The sequence below is a fragment of the Excalfactoria chinensis genome, chromosome 8, assembly GCF_039878825.1.
Source record: "Excalfactoria chinensis isolate bCotChi1 chromosome 8, bCotChi1.hap2, whole genome shotgun sequence".
Lineage (NCBI taxonomy): Eukaryota > Metazoa > Chordata > Aves > Galliformes > Phasianidae > Excalfactoria > Excalfactoria chinensis.
In genome coordinates this window covers 24,991,074-25,010,953 of record NC_092832.1, presented here as the reverse complement: position 1 = coordinate 25,010,953, position 19,880 = coordinate 24,991,074, and the positions used below count along the sequence as shown (strand labels likewise).

Genomic DNA, 19,880 nt, shown 5'->3' with positions numbered 1-19,880 from the left:
ATATATAATGAGGGTGATGAGGCACTGGAACAGCTTACCTCGTGATGCCATTGATGCCACAGCCCTGGAGATTTCAAAGCAAGGCTGGATCAGCCATGGGCAGCCTGAACTAACTGTGGTGTCCCTGTGCACTGCAGGGCAGTTGGACTAGATGGCCATCAGAGCTCCCTTCCAACTCTATGGATTCTATGATTCTAGGATAATGTTTACTTTAAGAGTGGAGCATCTCATGTGAGCGAAGGGAACTTTTGTGAGTTGGGATTCTTTAAATTCCATGGTGGAGCACGGAATTAACTTGTTAAAGTGTAACAGGTGAACGCAGCAGCTCCTTTTTCTCACTTCCGCATCTCCGCGGCCGCAGCTGCCGTCCTCCAAACAGAAGCAGCCCGCACCGCCCACCGCATCACGGGAACGCGGCAGTTGTCAGCCGGCAGCAAAACAGCGCGCACGGCAGCGTTCATCATCGAAGGAGAAGGGAAGGGCCGGCAGGAGGGCCGGCAGCGGGGCCGGTGTCACCGCCGGGGCAGGACGCGCTCGTCCGTGCGCGGCGCTCAGCGCCATCTGCGCCCTGCCAGCAGCGCCCCGTGGCAGCGGACCCTCGGCCCGTGAGTCAGCGGCTCCGTGGCGGCTCCGGGCAGCCTTCTCTCGCGTCCCTTCGGGCCCGGCTCTGGCTGCGGCTCTGCGCGGCGGGGACCGGCTCGGGGAGGGACGCGCGGGAGCTGCCGGGCTGTTGGAAGGCAGCGGTGGGAGATGGGAGCGGAGCGGGGAGCTGCCGGTGCGCTGCTGCTGGGCTGTTGTTGACGAGATGAGAGATGCGTGGGTTGTATCGAGAAGCCACAGGTGTGGCTGAGGAAGCAGCAGCCCAAAGGCAGCCCCGAGCTCCTGTGCGTTTGTGCCCACAGCTGCAGCCGCACCATGCTGCGCTTCCTCTGGGACAGCATCTCCCTGCAGATGCTCTTCGTCTTCCTCCTTGTCTTCCTGCTCATTTCTGACTACCTGAAGAAGAGAAAGCCAAAGGACTTTCCCCCCGGTCCTTTTTCATTCCCTTTCATAGGAAACGTGGAATTTTTATTTGCCAAAGACCCCATGGCTGCAACACAGAAGGTAAGGGGATTTTCATCTTGGGGAGGGGGCCATCCCAACCCATTCACATTCAATCCAGGTGGTCAACAGATGGTTCTCAATGCAGGAAAACATCCGTTTTGCCTTGGATTAGTGGGCAACATGAATGAGGCTTACCTTGGAATACAGAGCCACATTCTTTGGTACAACATCTTGGGTTTGATTGCAGCTGTAGTTTGGTCTGTTGGGACGGGAGTTTGGAAAGTGTGTTAATCAACAGCTTAGAATCCTTGTTCTGCTGAGTCTTGCAAAGCCTGGAAAATGCAACATGGAGGGTTTGATTCCAACTCCAGGTCACTGGTAGAAGAAATGAGGAAGAAGATTGCACACTATAAGGCCAACAATTACACAGTTACTATACTACATTTCCCAGACTCAGTTTGCCCCATTTCCTCTGCAGCTCTTCTGGTCCCAGCCTGTGGGTGCAGGATACCAGTGTTTTCCCTGTTCTAGCAGAATGAAATCATTGCAAATCAATCCTGTTTTATTTCTTCATCCCCAGTTTATTGAAAAACATGGGGACATCTTCAGCACGCAAGTGGGCAACATGTCATTTGTGGTCGTCAATGGGCTGTCGCTGATCAAGGAAGCCCTTGTGACCCAGGGAGAGAACTTCATGGATCGCCCAGACTTTCCTGGAAATACAGAATTCTTCAGCAAACTGGGTGAGTTCTCAATAGTGACATGGATCTGAAACACAGAGTCAAATTGCTGACCAAATAAATGCCATGGCTTTGCATTCTCACAAAGCATAATCACCAGCATGGCTGAACCTCCTTTATCAAGGCAGATAACCTCCTTCTTCCCCTTACTGAGGCCATCTGCCTTTGCTCATTATGGAATGCTTCTGGCAGGGCTGGTCTCCTCTAGTGGGCACCTGTGGAAGCAGCAGAGAAGGTTCACCTTGACCACCCTCCGAAACTTTGGCCTGGGGAAGAGGAGCCTGGAGGAGCGGATCCAGGAGGAGTGCCGATTCCTCACGGATGCGTTCAGGGATGAGCAGGGTGAGGAGCTCTTCACTCAGCTGTTGTGCTGAAGGCAGAATCCAATGTGGTTTTAATTAAACCTACACAAATGCCTGCTGAAATCTACTCCATCTCACAAGCAATGCTAGCAACCTGCTGGCATCCCAGATTCCTTCTACAGGTGTTTTGCTCTCAGATTAACTGATAGATGCAGCTGTGTAACACTCAAAGCAGTACTCTTAGCCCACCTTTGTCCTTTTGCTGAATTTGAAACCTCTAGAAAATTCCATGGACCTGTTAACACCAATATTCTCAATTAATTCCTGATGTGTTGGCTCTTCTGCAGCCATATCAAATCTTTCTTTCCAAAATAAACAACCATCTCCAAGAAGGTGCCCACCCAGCACCATTCATTTCACTTGTTGAATGTTTTCCCTCTGATGATGGCACTTTCTTCCCTTTTTCTGTGGAGACAGGAAGATAATTGATTGTTCCCTTTTTCCTTCCACAGGAAATCCTTTCAACCCTCACATTAAAATCAACAATGCTGTTTCAAACATCATCTGCTCCGTCACCTTTGGCAACAGGTTTGAATACCACGATGAGGACTTCCAAAACTTGTTGCGGATGATGGACGAAGCTGTTACCCTCCAAGGGAAGATAATGAGCCAGGTACAGCCCTCCTGTCCCCAGCACAGACAGCAAGCAGATTTGCAAGGCCACCCTTTCTTCTCTGGAGTCTGTGGCAAAACCTCGAGCATGTTTTAGGATTCATAGATTACCTCAATTTGGGAAAATTCCATTATGGCCCTCAAATTCAGTTCCTGGCTCCACACAGAAATATTGAACATCCAAACCCTATGTCTGAGAGCTTTGCAGAAAGAGTCCTTGATCTTGGTTAGATCCCATAAGTGCTGTGCAGTGGTCACATTGCTCTCCTTCCTGGTACATCATCACTCCTGACCACTGATTGCTGAGCACACTGCTGTGACTCTGGAACACAGCAGTCAGTCTCACCATGGAGATACCAATCCTTTCTCATGCTCTTCTGGAGTCAAATTAATCACATCTACTCCAGCAATGTAGGGTTGTAGCTTTGCAGGCTTTTCAAGTTTTGAAAACAGAAGGTTTTTTTCAGTGTGTTCTTGAATTTGCTCATCTCTCTCTATTTCCAAAGCTGTATGTATTTTTTCCATCCATAATAAAATACTTCCCTGGATCCCACCAAACCATTCTGAAAAATGGGAGGCTCATGAAAAGCTTTGTGTGTGAGAAGATCAGCAAACATAAGGAAGACCTGAACCCCTCAGAGAGCCGGGACTTCATCGACAGCTACCTGCAGGAGATGGCCAAGGTCAGCAATGTGGAGCAAACCCTTCCATAGTGGGGATTAGAAATCAGGAGGGCTGAGAAACAAACCACGTTCCCCACCTGGGCTGCTGGTGTGTCCATTTATAAGCTCAGGATGGACATCAGGTTTGGGGCATCAATTGGAGGGATGGGGATGCAGAGGGCCTGCAGCTTCTAGCAAAACTCCTGGGGCAGGACAGAATCTGTTTTTGAGGAAGTTCTTGCTTTTCACATGGCACTAACACTAGATTTTCTGAAGCCCAATGGCAGTGACTTCTGTGAGGATAACCTGGTGGCGTGCACTCTCGACCTGTTTTTTGCTGGTACTGAAACCACCTCCACAACCATCCGCTGGGCCCTGCTGTTTATGGCTGTATACCCAGAAATTCAAGGTACAAATACAAACAGGGCTGTCCGTTTCCTAATTGTAGGCCTTGTAACTTGATGAATGTTTCTTTTTATTGAAGGGAAAAAGTTCTAGTATTCTATTCTCTGACAGATTTAGTGCAGTTATGTGTGTTTATGTGTTTAACATCAGTGTTTTAAGATGTGTCCTAGTGATTTTCTAATTCTTTTCCATGGGATGAAGAGGCAAGTCTGCCCACTTGCACCACAAGCACTGGAGACCTCTGTGGGCTGTCCAGCAAAGGCAAAAGGGGCTCTGCACAGGGCCCACTTAGTAGCTGGAGTGATGAACATGCAGAGTTGCCACAGGTCCCAACAGTGGCACAGGATTGATCTGGGATGGTCCTTGCAGGACCATCACAGCAAAAACATCATGGTGTTCCCAGGGGATCCATGGCTGTTCTGCGCCATTGCTGATCCCTGCTCTTTCCAAACAGCCCGTGTGCAAGCTGAGATCGATGCTGTCATTGGGCAGTCCAGACAGCCAGCTCTGGAGGACAGGAACAACATGCCCTACACCAGTGCTGTCATCCATGAAGTACAGAGGAAAGGCAACATCATCCCTTTTAATGTGCCAAGAGAGGCTTTGAAGGACACAATCTTGGCTGGTTTCCGGGTACCCAAGGTAACCTCACTTCTGATCCTTGCGGTCTGAGCAGGAGACACTCATCTTCCTATTGCTGCAGGGAGAGAGCTGCAGCAATGCTACCTCTTACAGAGGTCACTCCCATGGATCAAGTTGTTTTGCCTTCCCAGTACTTCACTCTAGCACATTGCATTCTCCATGCCCAGCCTGAATGCCATGTGTGTGGCATCCATGCATATCAGAGCCCTCAGCATGCAGCATTTTCGTTGACGAACTTTTAGCAATAATAACATTTGTGAGAGGATAGTGTGGATATATACTCACTGCATATCTAAATAGTCAAGAGGAAGACAAACATGGCCACATAAAAAGAGTGGAGCACGTGCTTGTCAGATTTGAGTATTGATGCTCCTCCTGGCAGGCATGTGGAAGGGTAAAAATCCCCTCATGTAAGCAGTGGCAGAGAGAGTGCAAAGTGATTTTCTTTCTCTTGTCTCAGGGCTCAGTTTTGATTGCAAACCTATCCTCTGTGATGTATGACAAGAAGGAGTGGGAAACACCTCACAGTTTTAACCCCGAGCATTTCCTGAAGGATGGTCAGTTCTGGAAAAGGGAAGCTTTTATGCCATTTTCTATAGGTAAGATAGAATCAGTTTGTTGCACTTTGATACTTCTGTGCTGAAGTACTGGGATGGGGCTTCCAGCTGCACAGTGGAGACCTTGAGCAAAGTGGTGATGGAAACAGCAGGTGCTGCCTGCATCATGCTGCTTGTCTACTGCCCATATCGCTCAGATAGTGCTGGAAATGTAAGGCGGCAAAGGGGCTGTGGGCAGGTGATGCTCCCACAGGAGGTGGGTGCTGAGGCTTTTCCAGCAGGGCTGAATGGATGCTGGTGGCTGTCTCTGCAGGGAAGCGCGCCTGCCTGGGTGAGCTGCTGGCCCGCGCCGAGCTCTTCCTCTTCTTCACGGCTCTGCTCCAGAAATTCACCTTCCAGGCTCCCCCAGACACCATCCTTGACCTCACATTCATACAGGGCATGACCTTGGCCCCACGGCCCTACAGGATCTGTGCTGTGCCTCGGTAGGGAGCGCAGCCACTGTTTTCAGAGGGAGAACTCCTTGGATTTGACACAGGCACACAAACAGCATCTATGCACCGCTCTCCTCTGACTTACTCGAATTTCCCTGCTGCTTTATTGCTTACTTATTTACCTATACTGCGTCATGGGGAACAATAAATGGTTGCAGTACTCCTTTTCTTCCTCCTTGATGTTTTACACAAGCTGATGACACAGTGTTGCAAATCAGGAAAGGAAGGTAAGAGACTGGTGTGCCTGAACTGTGACCTGCTGGTCAAACTGAAGTGTAAGAAAAAAATGCAGAAGCATTGAAAACAAGGACAGGTATCAGGGGAAGAGTATAAAGAAGCTGCTGGACTCTGTAGGTGTGGGGTCATAAAAGTCAAGGCCCAGCTTGATCCGAACTTGGCTAAGGATGCCCGAAAGCACAAGCAAGGCTTCTTCAGGTACCTCAAGCAGAAAAGGGAAGTCTAGGAATGCATAACCCTGTAGTGAGTGACACAGGCAGGCTGGTTACAGCAGACAAGGAGAAGGTTGAGGTACTTCATTTATTTTGCCTTGGGCTTCCTGATAACTGCTTGCCACACAGTCCTCTATTTTGTTTGGTAGGAGGGGATCAGGGAAGCAACGTATCTTTCACTGTAAGTGAAGATCAGGTTTGTGAGCAATCTCCTGGCCTGATAACATCTCCAAGCTTCTTTTTTTTTGTCTGCACTTGACATTCTTCCCCCATTGAGTCTACTCACTCTACCCTGGTAAGCCTCATTGCATTCCCTTCCTGCCTAGTGTAAAGCCCTTAAAGGGACCTCAAAGGTCTGATAGCAGCCTTCCAGTCTCTAAAGGGGAGCTACAGGAAAGAAGGGAACAGACTCTTCAGCAGAGCCTGTGGTGATAGAAAAAGGAGAAATGGCTTCAAGCTCAAAAAGGAGTAGATTTGAGTTACATACAAGGGAGAAGTCATATATAATGAGGGTGATGAGGCACTGGAACAGCTTACCTCGTGATGCCATTGATGCCACAGCCCTGGAGATTTCAAAGCAAGGCTGGATCAGCCATGGGCAGCCTGAACTAGCTGTGGTGTCCCTGTGCACTGCAGGGCAGTTGGACTAGATGGCCATCAGAGCTCCCTTCCAACTCTATGGATTCTATGATTCTAGGATAATGTTTACTTTAAGAGTGGAGCATCTCATGTGAGCGAAGGGAACTTTTGTGAGTTGGGATTCTTTAAATTCCATGGTGGAGCACGGAATTAACTTGTTAAAGTGTAACAGGTGAACGCAGCAGCTCCTTTTTCTCACTTCCGCATCTCCGCAGCCGCAGCTGCCGTCCTCCAAACAGAAGCAGCCCGCACCGCCCACCGCATCACGGGAACGCGGCAGTTGTCAGCCGGCAGCAAAACAGCGCGCACGGCAGCGTTCATCATCGAAGGAGAAGGGAAGGGCCGGCAGGAGGGCCGGCAGCGGGGCCGGTGTCACCGCCGGGGCAGGACGCGCTCGTCCGTGCGCGGCGCTCAGCGCCATCTGCGCCCTGCCAGCAGCGCCCCGTGGCAGCGGACCGTCGGCCCGTGAGTCAGAGGCTCCGTGGCGGCTCCGGGCAGCCTTCTCTCGCGTCCTTTCGGGCCCGGCTCTGGCTGCGGCTCTGCGCGGCGGGGACCGGCTCGGGGAGGGACGCGCGGGAGCTGCCGGGCTGTTGGAAGGCAGCGGTGGGAGACGGGAGCGGAGCGGGGAGCTGCCGGTGCGCTGCTGCTGGGCTGTTGTTGACGAGATGAGAGATGCGTGGGTTGTATCGAGAAGCCACAGGTGTGGCTGAGGAAGCAGCAGCCCGAAGGCAGCCCCGAGCTCCTGTGCGTTTGTGCCCACAGCTGCAGCCGCACCATGCTGCGCTTCCTCTGGGACAGCATCTCCCTGCAGATGCTCTTCATCTTCCTCCTTGTCTTCCTGCTCATTTCTGACTACCTGAAGAAGAGAAAGCCAAAGGACTTTCCCCCCGGTCCTTTTTCATTCCCTTTCATAGGAAACGTGGAATTTTTATTTGCCAAAGACCCCATGGCTGCAACACAGAAGGTAAGGGGATTTTCGTCTTGGGGAGGGGGCCATCCCAACCCACTCACATTCAATCCATGTGGTCAACAGATGGTTCTCAATGCAGGAAAACATCCGTTTTGCCTTGGATTAGTGGGCACCATGAATGAGGCTTACCTTGGAATACAGAGCCACGTTCTTTGGTACAACATCTTGGGTTCGATTGCAGCTGTAGTTCAGTCTGTTGGGACGGGAGTTTGGAAAGTGTGTTAATCAACAGCTGAAAATCCTTGTTCTGCTGAGTCTTGCAAAGCCTGGAAAATGCAACATGGAGGGTTTGATTCCAACTCCAGGTCACTGATAGAAGAAATGAGGAAGAAGATTGCACACTATAAGGCCAACAATTACACAGTTACTATACTACATTTCCCAGACTCAGTTTGCCCCATTTCCTCTGCAGCTCTTTTGGTCCCAGCCTGTGGGTGCAGGATACCAGTGTTTTCCCTGTTCTAGCAGAATGAAATCATTGCAAATCAATCCTGTTTTATTTCTTCATCCCCAGTTTATTGAAAAACATGGGGACATCTTCAGCACGCAAGTGGGCAACATGTCATTTGTGGTCGTCAATGGGCTGTCGCTGATCAAGGAAGCCCTTGTGACCCAGGGAGAGAACTTCATGGATCGCCCGGACTTTCCTGGAAATACAGAATTCTTCAGCAAACTGGGTGAGTTCTCAATAGTGACATGGATCTGAAACACAGAGTCAAATTGCTGACCAATTAAATGCCATGGCTTTGCATTCTCACAAAGCAGAATCACCAGCATGGCTAAGCCTCCTTTATCAAGGCAGATAACCTCCTTCCCCTTACTGAGGCCATCTGCCTTTGCTCATTATGGAATGCTTCTGGCAGGGCTGGTCTCCTCTAGTGGGCACCTGTGGAAGCAGCAGAGAAGGTTCACCTTGACCACCCTCCGAAACTTTGGCCTGGGGAAGAGGAGCCTGGAGGAGCGGATCCAGGAGGAGTGCCGATTCCTCACGGATGCGTTCAGGGATGAGCAGGGTGAGGAGCTCTTCACTCAGCTGTTGTGCTGAAGGCAGAATCCAATGTGGTTTTAATTAAACCTACACAAATGCCTGCTGAAATCTACTCCATCTCACAAGCAATGCTAGCAACCTGCCAGCATCCCAGATTCCTTCTACAGGTGTTTTGCTCTCAGATTAACTGATAGATGCAGCTGTGTAACACTCAAAGCAGTACTCTTAGCCCACCTTTGTCCTTTTGCTGAATTTGAAACCTCTAGAAAATTCCATGGACCTGTTAACACCAATATTCTCAATTAATTCCTGATGTGTTGGCTCTTCTGCAGCCATATCAAATCTTTCTTTGCAAAATAAACAACCATCTCCAAGAAGGTGCCCACCCAGCACCATTCATTTCACTTGTTGAATGTTTTCCCTCTGACGATGGCACTTTCTTCCCTTTTTCTGTGGAGACAGGAAGATAATTGATTGTTCCCTTTTTCCTTCCACAGGAAATCCTTTCAACCCTCACATTAAAATCAACAATGCTGTTTCAAACATCATCTGCTCCGTCACCTTTGGCAACAGGTTTGAATACCACGATGAGGACTTCCAAAACTTGTTGCGGATGATGGACGAAGCTGTTACCCTCCATGGGAAGATAATGAGCCAGGTACAGCCCTCCTGTCCCCAGCACAGACAGCAAGCAGATTTGCAAGGCCACCCTTTCTTCTCTGGAGTCTGTGGCAAAACCTCGAGCATGTTTTAGGATTCATAGATTACCTCAATTTGGGAAAATTCCATTATGGCCCTCAAATTCAGTTCCTGGCTCCACACAGAAATATTGAACATCCAAACCCTATGTCTGAGAGCTTTGCAGAAAGAGTCCTTGATCTTGGTTAGATCCCATAAGTGCTGTGCAGTGGTCACATTGCTCTCCTTCCTGGTACATCATCACTCCTGACCACTGATTGCTGAGCACACTGCTGTGACTCTGGAACACAGCAGTCAGTCTCACCATGGAGATACCAATCCTTTCTCATGCTCTTCTGGAGACAAATTAATCACATCTACTCCAGCAATGTAGGGTTGTAGCTTTGCAGGCTTTTCAAGTTTTGAAAACAGAAGGTTTTTTTCAGTGTGTTCTTGAATTTGCTCATCTCTCTCTATTTCCAAAGCTGTATGTATTTTTTCCATCCATAATAAAATACTTCCCTGGATCCCACCAAACCATTCTGAAAAATGGGAGGCTCATGAAAAGCTTTGTGTGTGAGAAGATCAGCAAACATAAGGAAGACCTGAACCCCTCAGAGAGCCGGGACTTCATCGACAGCTACCTGCAGGAGATGGCCAAGGTCAGCAATGTGAAGCAAACCCTTCCATAGTGGGGATTAGAAATCAGGAGGGCTGAGAAACAAACCACATTCCCCACCTGAGCTGCTGATGTGTCCATTTATGAGCTCAGGATGGAAATTAGTTTGGGGCTTCCATTGGAGGGATGGGGATGCGGAGGGCCTGCAGCTTCTGCCAGAACCCTTGGGGCAGGACTGAGTCTGATTTTTGAGGAAGTTCTTCCTTTTCACATGGCACTAACACTAGATTTTCTGAAGCCCAATGGCAGTGACTTCTGTGAGGATAACCTGGTGGCGTGCACTCTTGACCTGTTTTTTGCTGGGACTGAAACCACCTCCACAACCATCCGCTGGGCCCTGCTGTTTATGGCTGTATACCCAGAAATTCAAGGTACAAATACAAATGGGGCTGTCCATTTCCTAATTGTAGGCCTTGTAACTTGATGAATGTTTCTTTTTATTGAAGGGAACAAGTTCAAGTATTCTATTCTCTGTCAGATTTAGTGCAGTTATTTCTTTTTTGTGTGTTTATGTGTTTAACAACAGTGTTTTAAGACATGTCCTAGTGATTTTCTAATTCTTTTCCATGGGATGAAGAGGCAAGTCTGCCCACTTGCACCATGAGCACTGGAGACCTCTGTGGGCTGTCCAGCAAAGGCAAGAGGGGCTCTGCACAGGGCCCACTTAGTAGCTGGAGTGATGAACATTCAGAGTTGCCACAGGTCCCAACAGTGGCACAAGATAGATCTGGGATGGTCCTTGCAGGACCATCACAGCAAAAACATCATGGTGTTCCCAGGGGATCTCTGGCTGTGCTGTACCATTGCTGTTTGCTGCTCTTTCCAAACAGCCCGTGTGCAAGCTGAGATCGATGCTGTCATTGGGCAGTCCAGGCAACCAGCTCTGGAGGACAGGAACAACATGCCCTACACCAGTGCTGTCATCCATGAAGTGCAGAGGAAAGGCAACATCATACCTTTTAATGTGCCAAGAGAGGCTTTGAAGGACACAATCTTGGCTGGTTTCCGGGTACCCAAGGTAACCTCACTTCTGATCCTTGTGGTCTGAGATGGAGACACCCATTTTCCTATTGCTGCAGGGACAGAGCTGCAGCAATGTTGCCTCTTACAGAGGTCACTCCCGTGGAACATGTTGATTTGCCTTCCCAACACTGCTCTCCAACACACTGCATTCTCCATGCCCAGCCTGAATGCCAAGTGTGTGGCATCCATGCATATCAGAGCCCTCATCATGCAGCATTTTTGTTGATGAACTTTTAGCAATAATGTTTGTGAGAGGAAAGTGTGGATATATACTCACTGCATATCTAAATAGTCAAGAAGAAGACAAACATGGCCACATAAAAAGAGTGGAGCACGTGCTTGTCAGATTTGAGTATTGATGCTCCTCCTGGCAGGCATGTGGAAGGGTAAAAATCCCCTCATGCTAGCAGTGGCAGAGAGAGAGCAAAGTGATTTTCTTTCTCTTGTCTCAGGGCTCAGTTTTGATTGCAAACCTATCCTCTGTGATGTATGACAAGAAGGAGTGGGAAACACCTCACAGTTTTAACCCCGAGCATTTCCTGAAGGATGGTCAGTTCTGGAAAAGGGAGGCTTTTATGCCATTTTCTATAGGTAAGATAGAATCAGTTTGTTGCACTTTGATACTTCTGTGCTGAAGTACTGGGATGGGGCTTCCAGCTGCACAGTGGAGACCTTGAGCAAAGTGGTGATGGAAACAGCAGGTGCTGCCTGCATCATGCTGCTTGTCTACTGCCCATATCGCTCAGATAGTGCTGGAAATGTAAGGCGGCAAAGGGGCTGTGGGCAGGTGATGCTCCCACAGGAGGTGGGTGCTGAGGCTTTTCCAGCAGGGCTGAATGGATGCTGGTGGCTGTCTCTGCAGGGAAGCGCGCCTGCCTGGGTGAGCTGCTGGCCCGCGCCGAGCTCTTCCTCTTCTTCACGGCTCTGCTCCAGAAATTCACCTTCCAGGCTCCCCCAGACACCACCCTCGACCTCACATTCATACAGGGCATGACCTTGGCCCCACGGCCCTACAGGATCTGTGCTGTGCCTCGGTAGGGAGCGCAGCCACTGTTCTCAGAGGGAGAACTCCTTGGATTTGACACAGGCACACAAACAGCATCTATGCACCTCTCACCTCTGACTTACTCGAATTTCCCTGCTGCTTTATTGCTTACTTATTTACCTATACTGCCTCATGGGGAACAATAAATGGTTGCAGTATTCCTTTTTTCCTTCTTGATGTTTTACACAAGCTGATGACACCGTGTTGCAAATCAGGAAAGGAAGGTAAGAGACCGATGTGGCTGAACTGTGACCTGCTGGTCAAACTGAAGTGTAAGAAAAAAATGCAGAAGCATTGAAAACAAGGACAGGTATCAGGGGAAGAGTATAAAGAAGCTGCTCGGCTGTGTAGGTGTGGGGTCATAAAAGCCAAGGCCCAGCTTGATCCGAACTTAACTAAGGATGCCCGAAAGCACAAGCAAGGCTTCTTCAGGTACCTCAAGCAGAAAAGGGAAGTCTAGGAATGTATAACCCTGTAGTGAGTGACACAGGCAGGCTGGTAACAGCAGACAAGGAGAAGGTTGAGGTACTTCATTTATTTTGCCTTGGTCTTCCTGATAACTGCTTGCCACACTGTCCTCTATTTTGTTTGGTAGGAGGGGATCAGGGAAGCAACGTATCTTTCACTGTAAGTGAAGATCAGGTTTGTGAGCAATCTCCTGGCCTGATAACATCTCCAAGCTTTTCTCTGTCCCATTGCACTTGACATTCTTCCCCCATTGAGTCTACTCACTCTACCCTGGTAAGCCTCATTGCATTCCCTTCCTGCCTAGTGTAAAGCCCTTAAAGGGGCCCTCACAGGTCTGATAGCAGCCTTCCAAAGCCCTTAAAGGGGCCCTCACAGGTCTGATAGCAGCCTTCCAGTCTCTAAAGGGGAGCTACAGGAAAGAAGGGAACAGACTCTTCAGCAGAGCCTGTGGTGATAGAAAAAGGAGAAATGGCTTCAAGCTCAAAAAGGAGTAGATTTGGGTTAGATACAAGGGAAAAGTCATATATAATGAGGGTGATGAGACACTGGAACAGCTTACCTCGTGATGCCATTGATGCCACAGCCCTGGAGATTTCAAAGCAAGGCTGGATCAGCCATGGGCAGCCTGAACTAACTGTGGTGTCCCTGTGCACTGCAGGGCAGTTGGACTAGATGGCCATCAGAGCTCCCTTCCAACTGTATGGTTTCTATGATTCTAGGATAATGTTTACTTTAAGAGTGGAGCATCTCATGTGAGCGAAGAGAACTTTTGTGAGTTGGGATTCTTTAAATTCCATGGTGGAGCACGGAATTAACTTGTTAAAGTGTAACAGGTGAACGCAGCAGCTCCTTTTCACTTCCGCATCTCCGCAGCCGCAGCTGCCGTCCCCAAATAGAAGCAGCCCGCACCGCCCACCGCATCACGAGTGGGGGCTACGGCCGCGCGGCGCGACGGGAACGCGGCAGTTGTCAGCCGGCAGCAAAACAGCTCGCACGGCAGCGTTCATCATCGAAGGAGAAGGGAAGGGCCGGCAGGAGGGCCGGCAGCGGGGCCGGTGTCACCGCCGGGGCAGGACGCGCTCGTCCGTGCGCGGCGCTCAGCGCCATCTGCGCCCTGCCAGCAGCGCCCCGTGGCAGCGGACCCTCGGTCCGTGAGTCAGCGGCTCCGTGGCGGCTCCGGGCAGCCTTCTCTCGCGTCCCTTCGGGCCCGGCTCTGGCTGCGGCTCTGCGCGGCGGGGACCGGCACGGGGAGGGACGCGCGGGAGCTGCCGGGCTGTTGGAAGGCAGCGGTGGGAGATGGGAGCGGAGCGGGGAGCTGCCGGTGCGCTGCTGCTGGGCTGCTGCTGAGATGAGAGATGCGTGGCTTGCGTCGAGAAGGGCTTTAGCGAGCAGGCGTGGCTGAGGCTGAGGAAGCAGCAGCCCGAAGGCGGCCCCGAGGCCAGGCCAGCCCGAGCCCCTGTGCGTTTGTGCCCACAGCTGCAGCCGCACCATGCTGCGCTTCCTCTGGGACAGCATCTCCCTGCAGATGCTCTTCATCTTCCTCCTTGTCTTCCTGCTGGTCTCTGACTACATGAAGAGGAGAAAGCCGAAGGACTTCCCCCCTGGTCCTTTTTCCTTCCCTTTTGTTGGAAACGTGCAGATGATGTTTGCCAAAGACCCCATGACAGCAATGCAGAAGGTAAGGGGAGGGAGAGGACAAATTCAGTCCAGTCCCATGACCTGCAGAGAGCTCTCCATGGGTGAGCAGGAGGTTCAGTGACGATCAGTGGCAATGTGGATGATGTTTGCCTTGGAATACAGAGCCACACTCTTTGGACAAAGGTTATGGTACAATGCCATGTGTTCAATTGCTGACTGTCCCTCCCTGCAGACTGAGGATTCTAGGATAGTCCCTATCCCAGAAGAAGTAGTCATTGCAGGTCAATCCTGGTTTATTTCTTTAACTCATCCCCAGATTAATGAGAAACATGGAGACATCTTCAGCATGCAAGTAGGCAGCATGTCATTTGTGATCGTAAATGGGCTGCAAATGATCAAGGAAGCCCTTGTGACCCAGGGGGAGAACTTCATAGATCGCCCAGAATTTCCTATGAATACAGAAGTCTTCAACAAATTTGGTGAGTTATCAATAGAGATCTGTATCTGAAATGCACACTCGAAGAATTTATCATTTGCATGTGCTAGAAAGGAAAGCGGTGGCTATGGAATGTTTTTGCTTTCACTCTTGAGTGGAGGTACCCAACCATGCTTGGGTTGAGTCTTATCTGTCAAGCCAGCTGTCCTCCATATTCTTCCCCTTGCTGAGGCCATCTGCCTTCACTCACTCTGGAATGCTTTTGGCAGGGCTGCTGTCCTCCAATGGGCACCTGTGGAAGCAGCAGAGAAGGTTCACCTTGACCACCCTCCGAAACTTTGGCCTGGGGAAGAGGAGCCTGGAGGAGCGGATCCAGGAGGAGTGCCGATTCCTCACGGATGCGTTCAGGGATGAGCAGGGTGAGGAGCTCTTCCCTCAGCTGTTGTGCTGAAGGCAGAACCCAACTTGGAGCATTGTAATTCCCCCCGTGTTCATTCCTGCTGAAAAATCACAGATTCAAGGAATCTTTACAGTTGGAAAAGCCCTCTAAGATCACCAAGTCCAAGCCCAACCCACTCTCAGAATGCCCACTAACTGTATTGCTCAGTGCCACATCTATCCTTTACTTGGAAACCTCCAGTGATGGTGACTCCAACAGCTCTCTGGCAACCTGTTCCTAATACTCATCCTGAATGCTCTCATGGAGCAACGTAAGGCCATTACACTTGTGCAGTCACTGTTACCTGAGAAAAGAAGCCAACCCACACTTGACTCCAACCTCTTTTCAGTGAGTTAGCTCTCCTTGGAGCCCCTTCTTCTCTAGACTGAGCCTTCTAATTCTCTCTTCAGCTGGCCATCAGAGTTGTGCTCCAGAAACTTCACAGCTTCATTCCCCTTCTCTGGGTGCACTCTGGGGCCGCAATGTCTTTCTTGAAGAGAGGGGCCCAAAACTCAACTCACCACTCTAGGTGTGGCCTCAAAAGTGCCAAGCTCAGTGAGTTCACCTGCTAAGTACTCTATTTCTGACATATGCCCAGATGCCGTTTGCTTTCTTGGCCACTGTGCACACTACTGGCTCACTTTCAGCCAGTTGCCAACTAATGTTCCAGCATCCTTTTTCCTCATCTCACAAGCAACGTTAGTAATGTGCCATCATCCTAGGTTCCTTCTACAGGTGCTTTGCTCTCAGATTAACCAATAGATACAGCTGTGTAACACTCAAAACAGTATTCTTAGCCCACCTTGTCTATTGCACCTTTTAAGACCTCCAGAAAATTCCATGAACCTGTTAACAGCAATATTCTTAATTAATTCCTATGGTGTTGGCTCTTCTGCAGCCATTTCAAATCAAGCCATTTCAAATCAAACATTTCCAAACAACCATCTCCCAGCAGGTGCCCACTGAATACCATTCATTTCACTTACTGAACATTTTCCCTCCGATGATGGCACTTCCTTCTCCCTTTCTGTGGAGAAAAGAATTGATTGTTCCCTTTTTCCTTCTCCAGGAAATCCTTTCAATCCTCACCTTAAAATCAACAATGCTGTCTCAAACATCATCTGCTCCATCACCTTTGGCAACCGGTTTGAATACCATGATGAGGACTTCCAAAAATTGCTGCGGCTGATGGATGAGACTGTTACCCTCCATGGGAAGATAATGAGCCAGGTACAGCCCTTCTGTCCCCAGCACAGACAGCAAGCAGATTTGCAAGGCCATCCTTTCTTCTTTGCAGTCAGTGGCAAAACCTTGAGCACTTTCTTAGATTCAGAGTGTATCCATGTTGGGAAGGGACCCACGTAGCCATGACATCCGGTTCCTGGCTCCACACAGGATCATTGGGAATTTGAACCCCATGTCTGACAGCACTGTCCAAGCAGCAGCTCAGGTCCAGCAGCTCAGGGCCATGCACTGCTCAAGGTGAGGCCATCACTAAGTGTAGAGGGCTGGCCAAGCCCAGGATATGTTTCCCTCTGCTCTGAGACCACAAGATATTTCTTGATGCTTCGCACAGCTGTGTGGCCCTCTCTTCCCCAGGAGGCATCTTGGTGAAGACACAGCCCTCACTAACATCAAAACCAATCTATCTCATGTAGTTTTCCAGTGGGAAGGAACTGAATGTAGTAGAGATTTTGGGCAGGGCTCTAGGAGAGGTTATGGGAAGGAGCAGTGCTATGATTGCTATGGACATCCATTGCCATTCATCATACCTCTGCACAAAGCGTATCTTCATCTAATTTCTTTCTGCAGTACTTTCAGGCTGTGCAATGCTCACTATGATCTCTTTTACCTGATGTCAGCATCTCCACTGAGTGCCAGGCTCCCTGCTGTGACTGTGCAGAACATACTGGCCTCTCTCACCATGAAGACATCAGTCCTTTGTCATGTTCTTATGGAGATGTGGCTTTCCAGGTTTTTCAAATCTTGAAAACAGAAGGGGTTTTCAGTCCTGTACTCAATTTGCTCTTCTCTTTTTCTTTCCAAAGCTGTACACATTTTTCCCCTCCATAGTGAAGTACCTTCCTGGATCCCACCAAACCGTTATCAAAAATGGGAAGCTCATGAAAGATTTTGTGTGCGATGTGATCAGCAAACATAAGGAAGACCTGAACCCCTCAGAGAGCCGGGACTTCATCGACAGCTACCTGCAGGAGATGGCCAAGGTCAGCAATGTGGAGCAAACCCTTCCATAGTGGGGATTAGAGATCAGGTGGGATGAGAAACAAAGAAGATTCCCCACCTGAGCTGCTGGTGTGTCCATTTGTGAGCTGAGCATGGACATCAGGTTTGGGGCTTCCATTGGAGGGATGGGGATAAAAGTTATGCCAAAACCCTTGGGTAAGGGCTGTGTTTGGTGTTGAGGAAGTCCTTGCTGTTCATGTGGCTCTGACATTCTGTTTTCTGAAGCCTGATGGCAGTGATTTCTGTGAGGATAACCTGGTGGCATGCACTCTTGATCTGTTTTTTGCTGGGACCGAGACCACCTCCACAACCATCCGCTGGGCCCTGCTGTTTATGGCCATGCATCCAGAAATTCAAGGTACAAGTAGCAACAGGGATCTGTGCTTCCTGGATTTTATCTCTTGCAGCAAGGTCTGCATCTTTCTTTCTTGAAAGAAAAAAGAGGATTTTTTTCTGCTCTGAAACTCATGTAGTGCAAATATTTTCTTTTGTATTCATATGTTTGACCTTGGTGTTTTAAAACTTGCCCTGGTAATTTTCTTATAGTTTACTATAAGACAAAGAGACAAAAGTGGCAATATACCTAACAAGCACAGGAAACCTCTGAGAGATTTATAGCAGGAGCATCAGGGGCTCTATGCAGGGCCTGTTTAGTAGCTGGAGTGACAAGCATAGAGAGAGGTGCCTTGAGTCCCCTGGTAGCACATGGTTGACCTCAGCTGGTACTAGGGGACCCACACAGCAAAATCTTCATTGGGTCCCAAGAAGATATTTGGCTTTGCTGCACCATTGCTGATCCCTGCTCTTTCCAAACAGCCCGTGTGCAAGCTGAGATCGATGCTGTCATTGGGCAGTCCAGGCAGCCAGCTCTGGAGGACAGGAACAACATGCCCTACACCAATGCTGTCATCCATGAAGTGCAGAGGAAAGGCAACATCATCCCTTTCAATGCATTGAGACTGACGGTGAAAGACACGTTATTGGCTGGTTTCCACGTACCCAAGGTAAGCCCACTCCTGATGAATGAGGTATTAGGAGGAGATGCCCATTTCCCCATCCCTGCAGGGATAAAACTGCAGCATCCCTGCCCACTCCAGAGGTCAGTCCTGTGGGTCATGCTGTTTGTTGTCCCAACGCTGTTTTCCCACTGTTTGCATTCTGTATGCCCAGGATGAATGGCGAGGGGTGAGGCATCTGTGCATATCACTGAGGGTTATATCTCCCCTACGGCAGTCAGTTCTTAGAGGAAATTAAGCTGCTGAGGGAGAAGTGTGGTTTAATAGTCATAACTGAACTTTTCTGGTCCCTTTCAATTCAAATGACTTCATGGTTCTATGGCTGTTCCACCAAGCAGCCAAGAAGTAGGAAAATATGGCCAGGCAAAAGGAGATGAACACATGCTTGTGACAGATCTGACTATGGATAATCTTTCTGGCAAGAGGAAGGGAGGATAAAAACACCTCTCCTGTTGGCAGTGGCTGAGAGAGTGCAAAGTGATTTTCTTTCCATTGTCTCAGGGCACTATTTTGATCCCAAATCTGTCCTCTGTGATGTTTGACAAGAAGGAGTGGGAAACCCCTCACAGTTTTAACCCCGGGCATTTCCTGAAGGACGGTCAGTTCTGGAAAAGGGAGGCTTTTGTGCCATTTTCTATAGGTAAGATAGAATCAGTTTGATGCCTTTGTGCTGCTTCCAGATGCATCAGGGAGAAAGGGGCTGTGGGCAGGGTGATGCTCCCACAGGAGGTGGGTGCTGAGGCTTTTCCAGCAGGGCTGAATGGATGCTGGTGGCTGTCTCTGCAGGGAAGCGCGCCTGCCTGGGTGAGCTGCTGGCCCGTGCTGAGCTCTTCCTCTTCTTCACGGCTCTGCTCCAGAAATTCACCTTCCAGGCTCCCCCAGACACCATCCTCGACCTCAAATTCACAATGGGCATGACCTTGGCCCCGCAGCCCTACAAGATCTGTGCTGTGCCTCGGTAGGGAGCGCAGCCACTGTTCTTGGAGGAGAACTCCTTGGCTTTGGAGCAGTTCCACAAGCTGAGCCCTTACTGGCTGCCTTGGGCTCCTCAGCAGTTTTCCCTCTTTGAAATAGCCAAGTCACTTCTTTTTACAAGCAGATCTTACACACTGTGTCAGATGAGAAAGACAATTAGTACAGGATGGGCCAGGGCACTTTTGGGCTTGCAGCACAGCACTGTCAATGAATGAGGAGCTCAGGACTTTGTTCACTCCAGGCAGGATGGCCACACTTCACAGCTGCAAGAAAATCTGCATAGTTTTAGGGATTGCCTTTCTTGGGCCGTGGCCCAGTTCAGTCAGAACACAGTACCAGCCCTTGCAGTAGAATATTAATACCAGTAACAATCAGAAATAGCTTTTTACTTTAATTTTTGGATAATAAATTGAAAATAAAATACAGCCAAACCCTGTATTATCTCTCATTCTTGTACGTCACATCGTTAGTGAGACGTGAGCATAAATCTCTGCCCTATTGCTTCATTTTCTGTGTCAGACAGAGGCCTGGAAGAAAACAGGTTGGGTAAAGATGATATATCTGGTGCTCAGTGTTCCGGTTTTGCAGGTCTGTAATACAGAGCTGGGAAAATGTGCCCTGGGAAACAAACCCACTGATGCAATGCGGGAATCCTGACAGCTTCCCCCTAGACAC

At 49.5% G+C, this 19,880-nt stretch overlaps 2 protein-coding genes across 3 annotated transcripts; both read left to right on the top strand.

Moving 5' to 3' along the window:
- The first annotated feature begins 325 nt into the window (after window positions 1-325).
- On the top strand, window positions 326-12,154 carry LOC140255420 (cytochrome P450 2J2-like). 2 transcript variants are annotated; one of them, XM_072343005.1, is made up of 19 exons: window positions 326-605; window positions 903-1,104; window positions 1,625-1,787; window positions 1,977-2,126; window positions 2,599-2,759; window positions 3,265-3,441; window positions 3,697-3,829; window positions 4,280-4,467; window positions 4,928-5,066; window positions 6,822-7,071; window positions 7,369-7,570; window positions 8,091-8,253; window positions 8,440-8,589; window positions 9,062-9,222; window positions 9,728-9,904; window positions 10,160-10,292; window positions 10,752-10,939; window positions 11,397-11,535; window positions 11,807-12,154. In XM_072343005.1, exons 2-19 carry the CDS (start codon window positions 916-918, stop codon window positions 11,980-11,982), a joined length of 3,039 nt encoding a protein of 1,012 aa, XP_072199106.1. In that variant the 5' UTR covers window positions 326-605; window positions 903-915; the 3' UTR covers window positions 11,983-12,154. The 2 variants fall into 2 exon arrangements, with proteins under 2 accessions (XP_072199106.1, XP_072199108.1); XM_072343007.1 differs by lacking the exons at window positions 6,822-7,071; window positions 7,369-7,570; window positions 8,091-8,253; ... (5 more) ...; window positions 11,397-11,535; window positions 11,807-12,154 and adding an exon at window positions 5,338-5,660 and having other exon boundaries at window positions 340-605.
- Window positions 12,155-13,408: 1,254 nt separating this feature from the next.
- LOC140255422 (cytochrome P450 2J2-like) lies at window positions 13,409-19,630 on the top strand. The gene is made up of 10 exons (XM_072343009.1): window positions 13,409-13,608; window positions 13,934-14,135; window positions 14,412-14,574; window positions 14,801-14,950; window positions 16,040-16,200; window positions 17,019-17,195; window positions 17,440-17,572; window positions 18,031-18,218; window positions 18,732-18,870; window positions 19,017-19,630. Exons 2-10 carry the CDS (start codon window positions 13,947-13,949, stop codon window positions 19,190-19,192), a joined length of 1,476 nt encoding a protein of 491 aa, XP_072199110.1. The 5' UTR covers window positions 13,409-13,608; window positions 13,934-13,946; the 3' UTR covers window positions 19,193-19,630.
- The last annotated feature ends 250 nt before the right edge of the window (window positions 19,631-19,880 follow it).

What these genes read in the sequence shown, in the direction of transcription:
- LOC140255420 (XM_072343005.1), top strand. Translation starts at nt 916, where the DNA reads ATGCTGCGCTTCCTCTGGGACAGCATCTCCCTGCAGATGCTCTTCGTC. An exon ending in TGTATACCCAGAAATTCAAG is followed by an intron (nt 3,830 to 4,279) that starts GTACAAATACAA and finishes CTTTCCAAACAG; the next exon opens with CCCGTGTGCAAGCTGAGATC. An exon ending in TGCGTTCAGGGATGAGCAGG is followed by an intron (nt 8,590 to 9,061) that starts GTGAGGAGCTCT and finishes TTCCTTCCACAG; the next exon opens with GAAATCCTTTCAACCCTCAC.
- LOC140255422 (XM_072343009.1), top strand. Translation starts at nt 13,947, where the DNA reads ATGCTGCGCTTCCTCTGGGACAGCATCTCCCTGCAGATGCTCTTCATC. An exon ending in ATGGGAAGATAATGAGCCAG is followed by an intron (nt 16,201 to 17,018) that starts GTACAGCCCTTC and finishes TTCTTTCCAAAG; the next exon opens with CTGTACACATTTTTCCCCTC. An exon ending in TTTTGTGCCATTTTCTATAG is followed by an intron (nt 18,871 to 19,016) that starts GTAAGATAGAAT and finishes CTGTCTCTGCAG; the next exon opens with GGAAGCGCGCCTGCCTGGGT.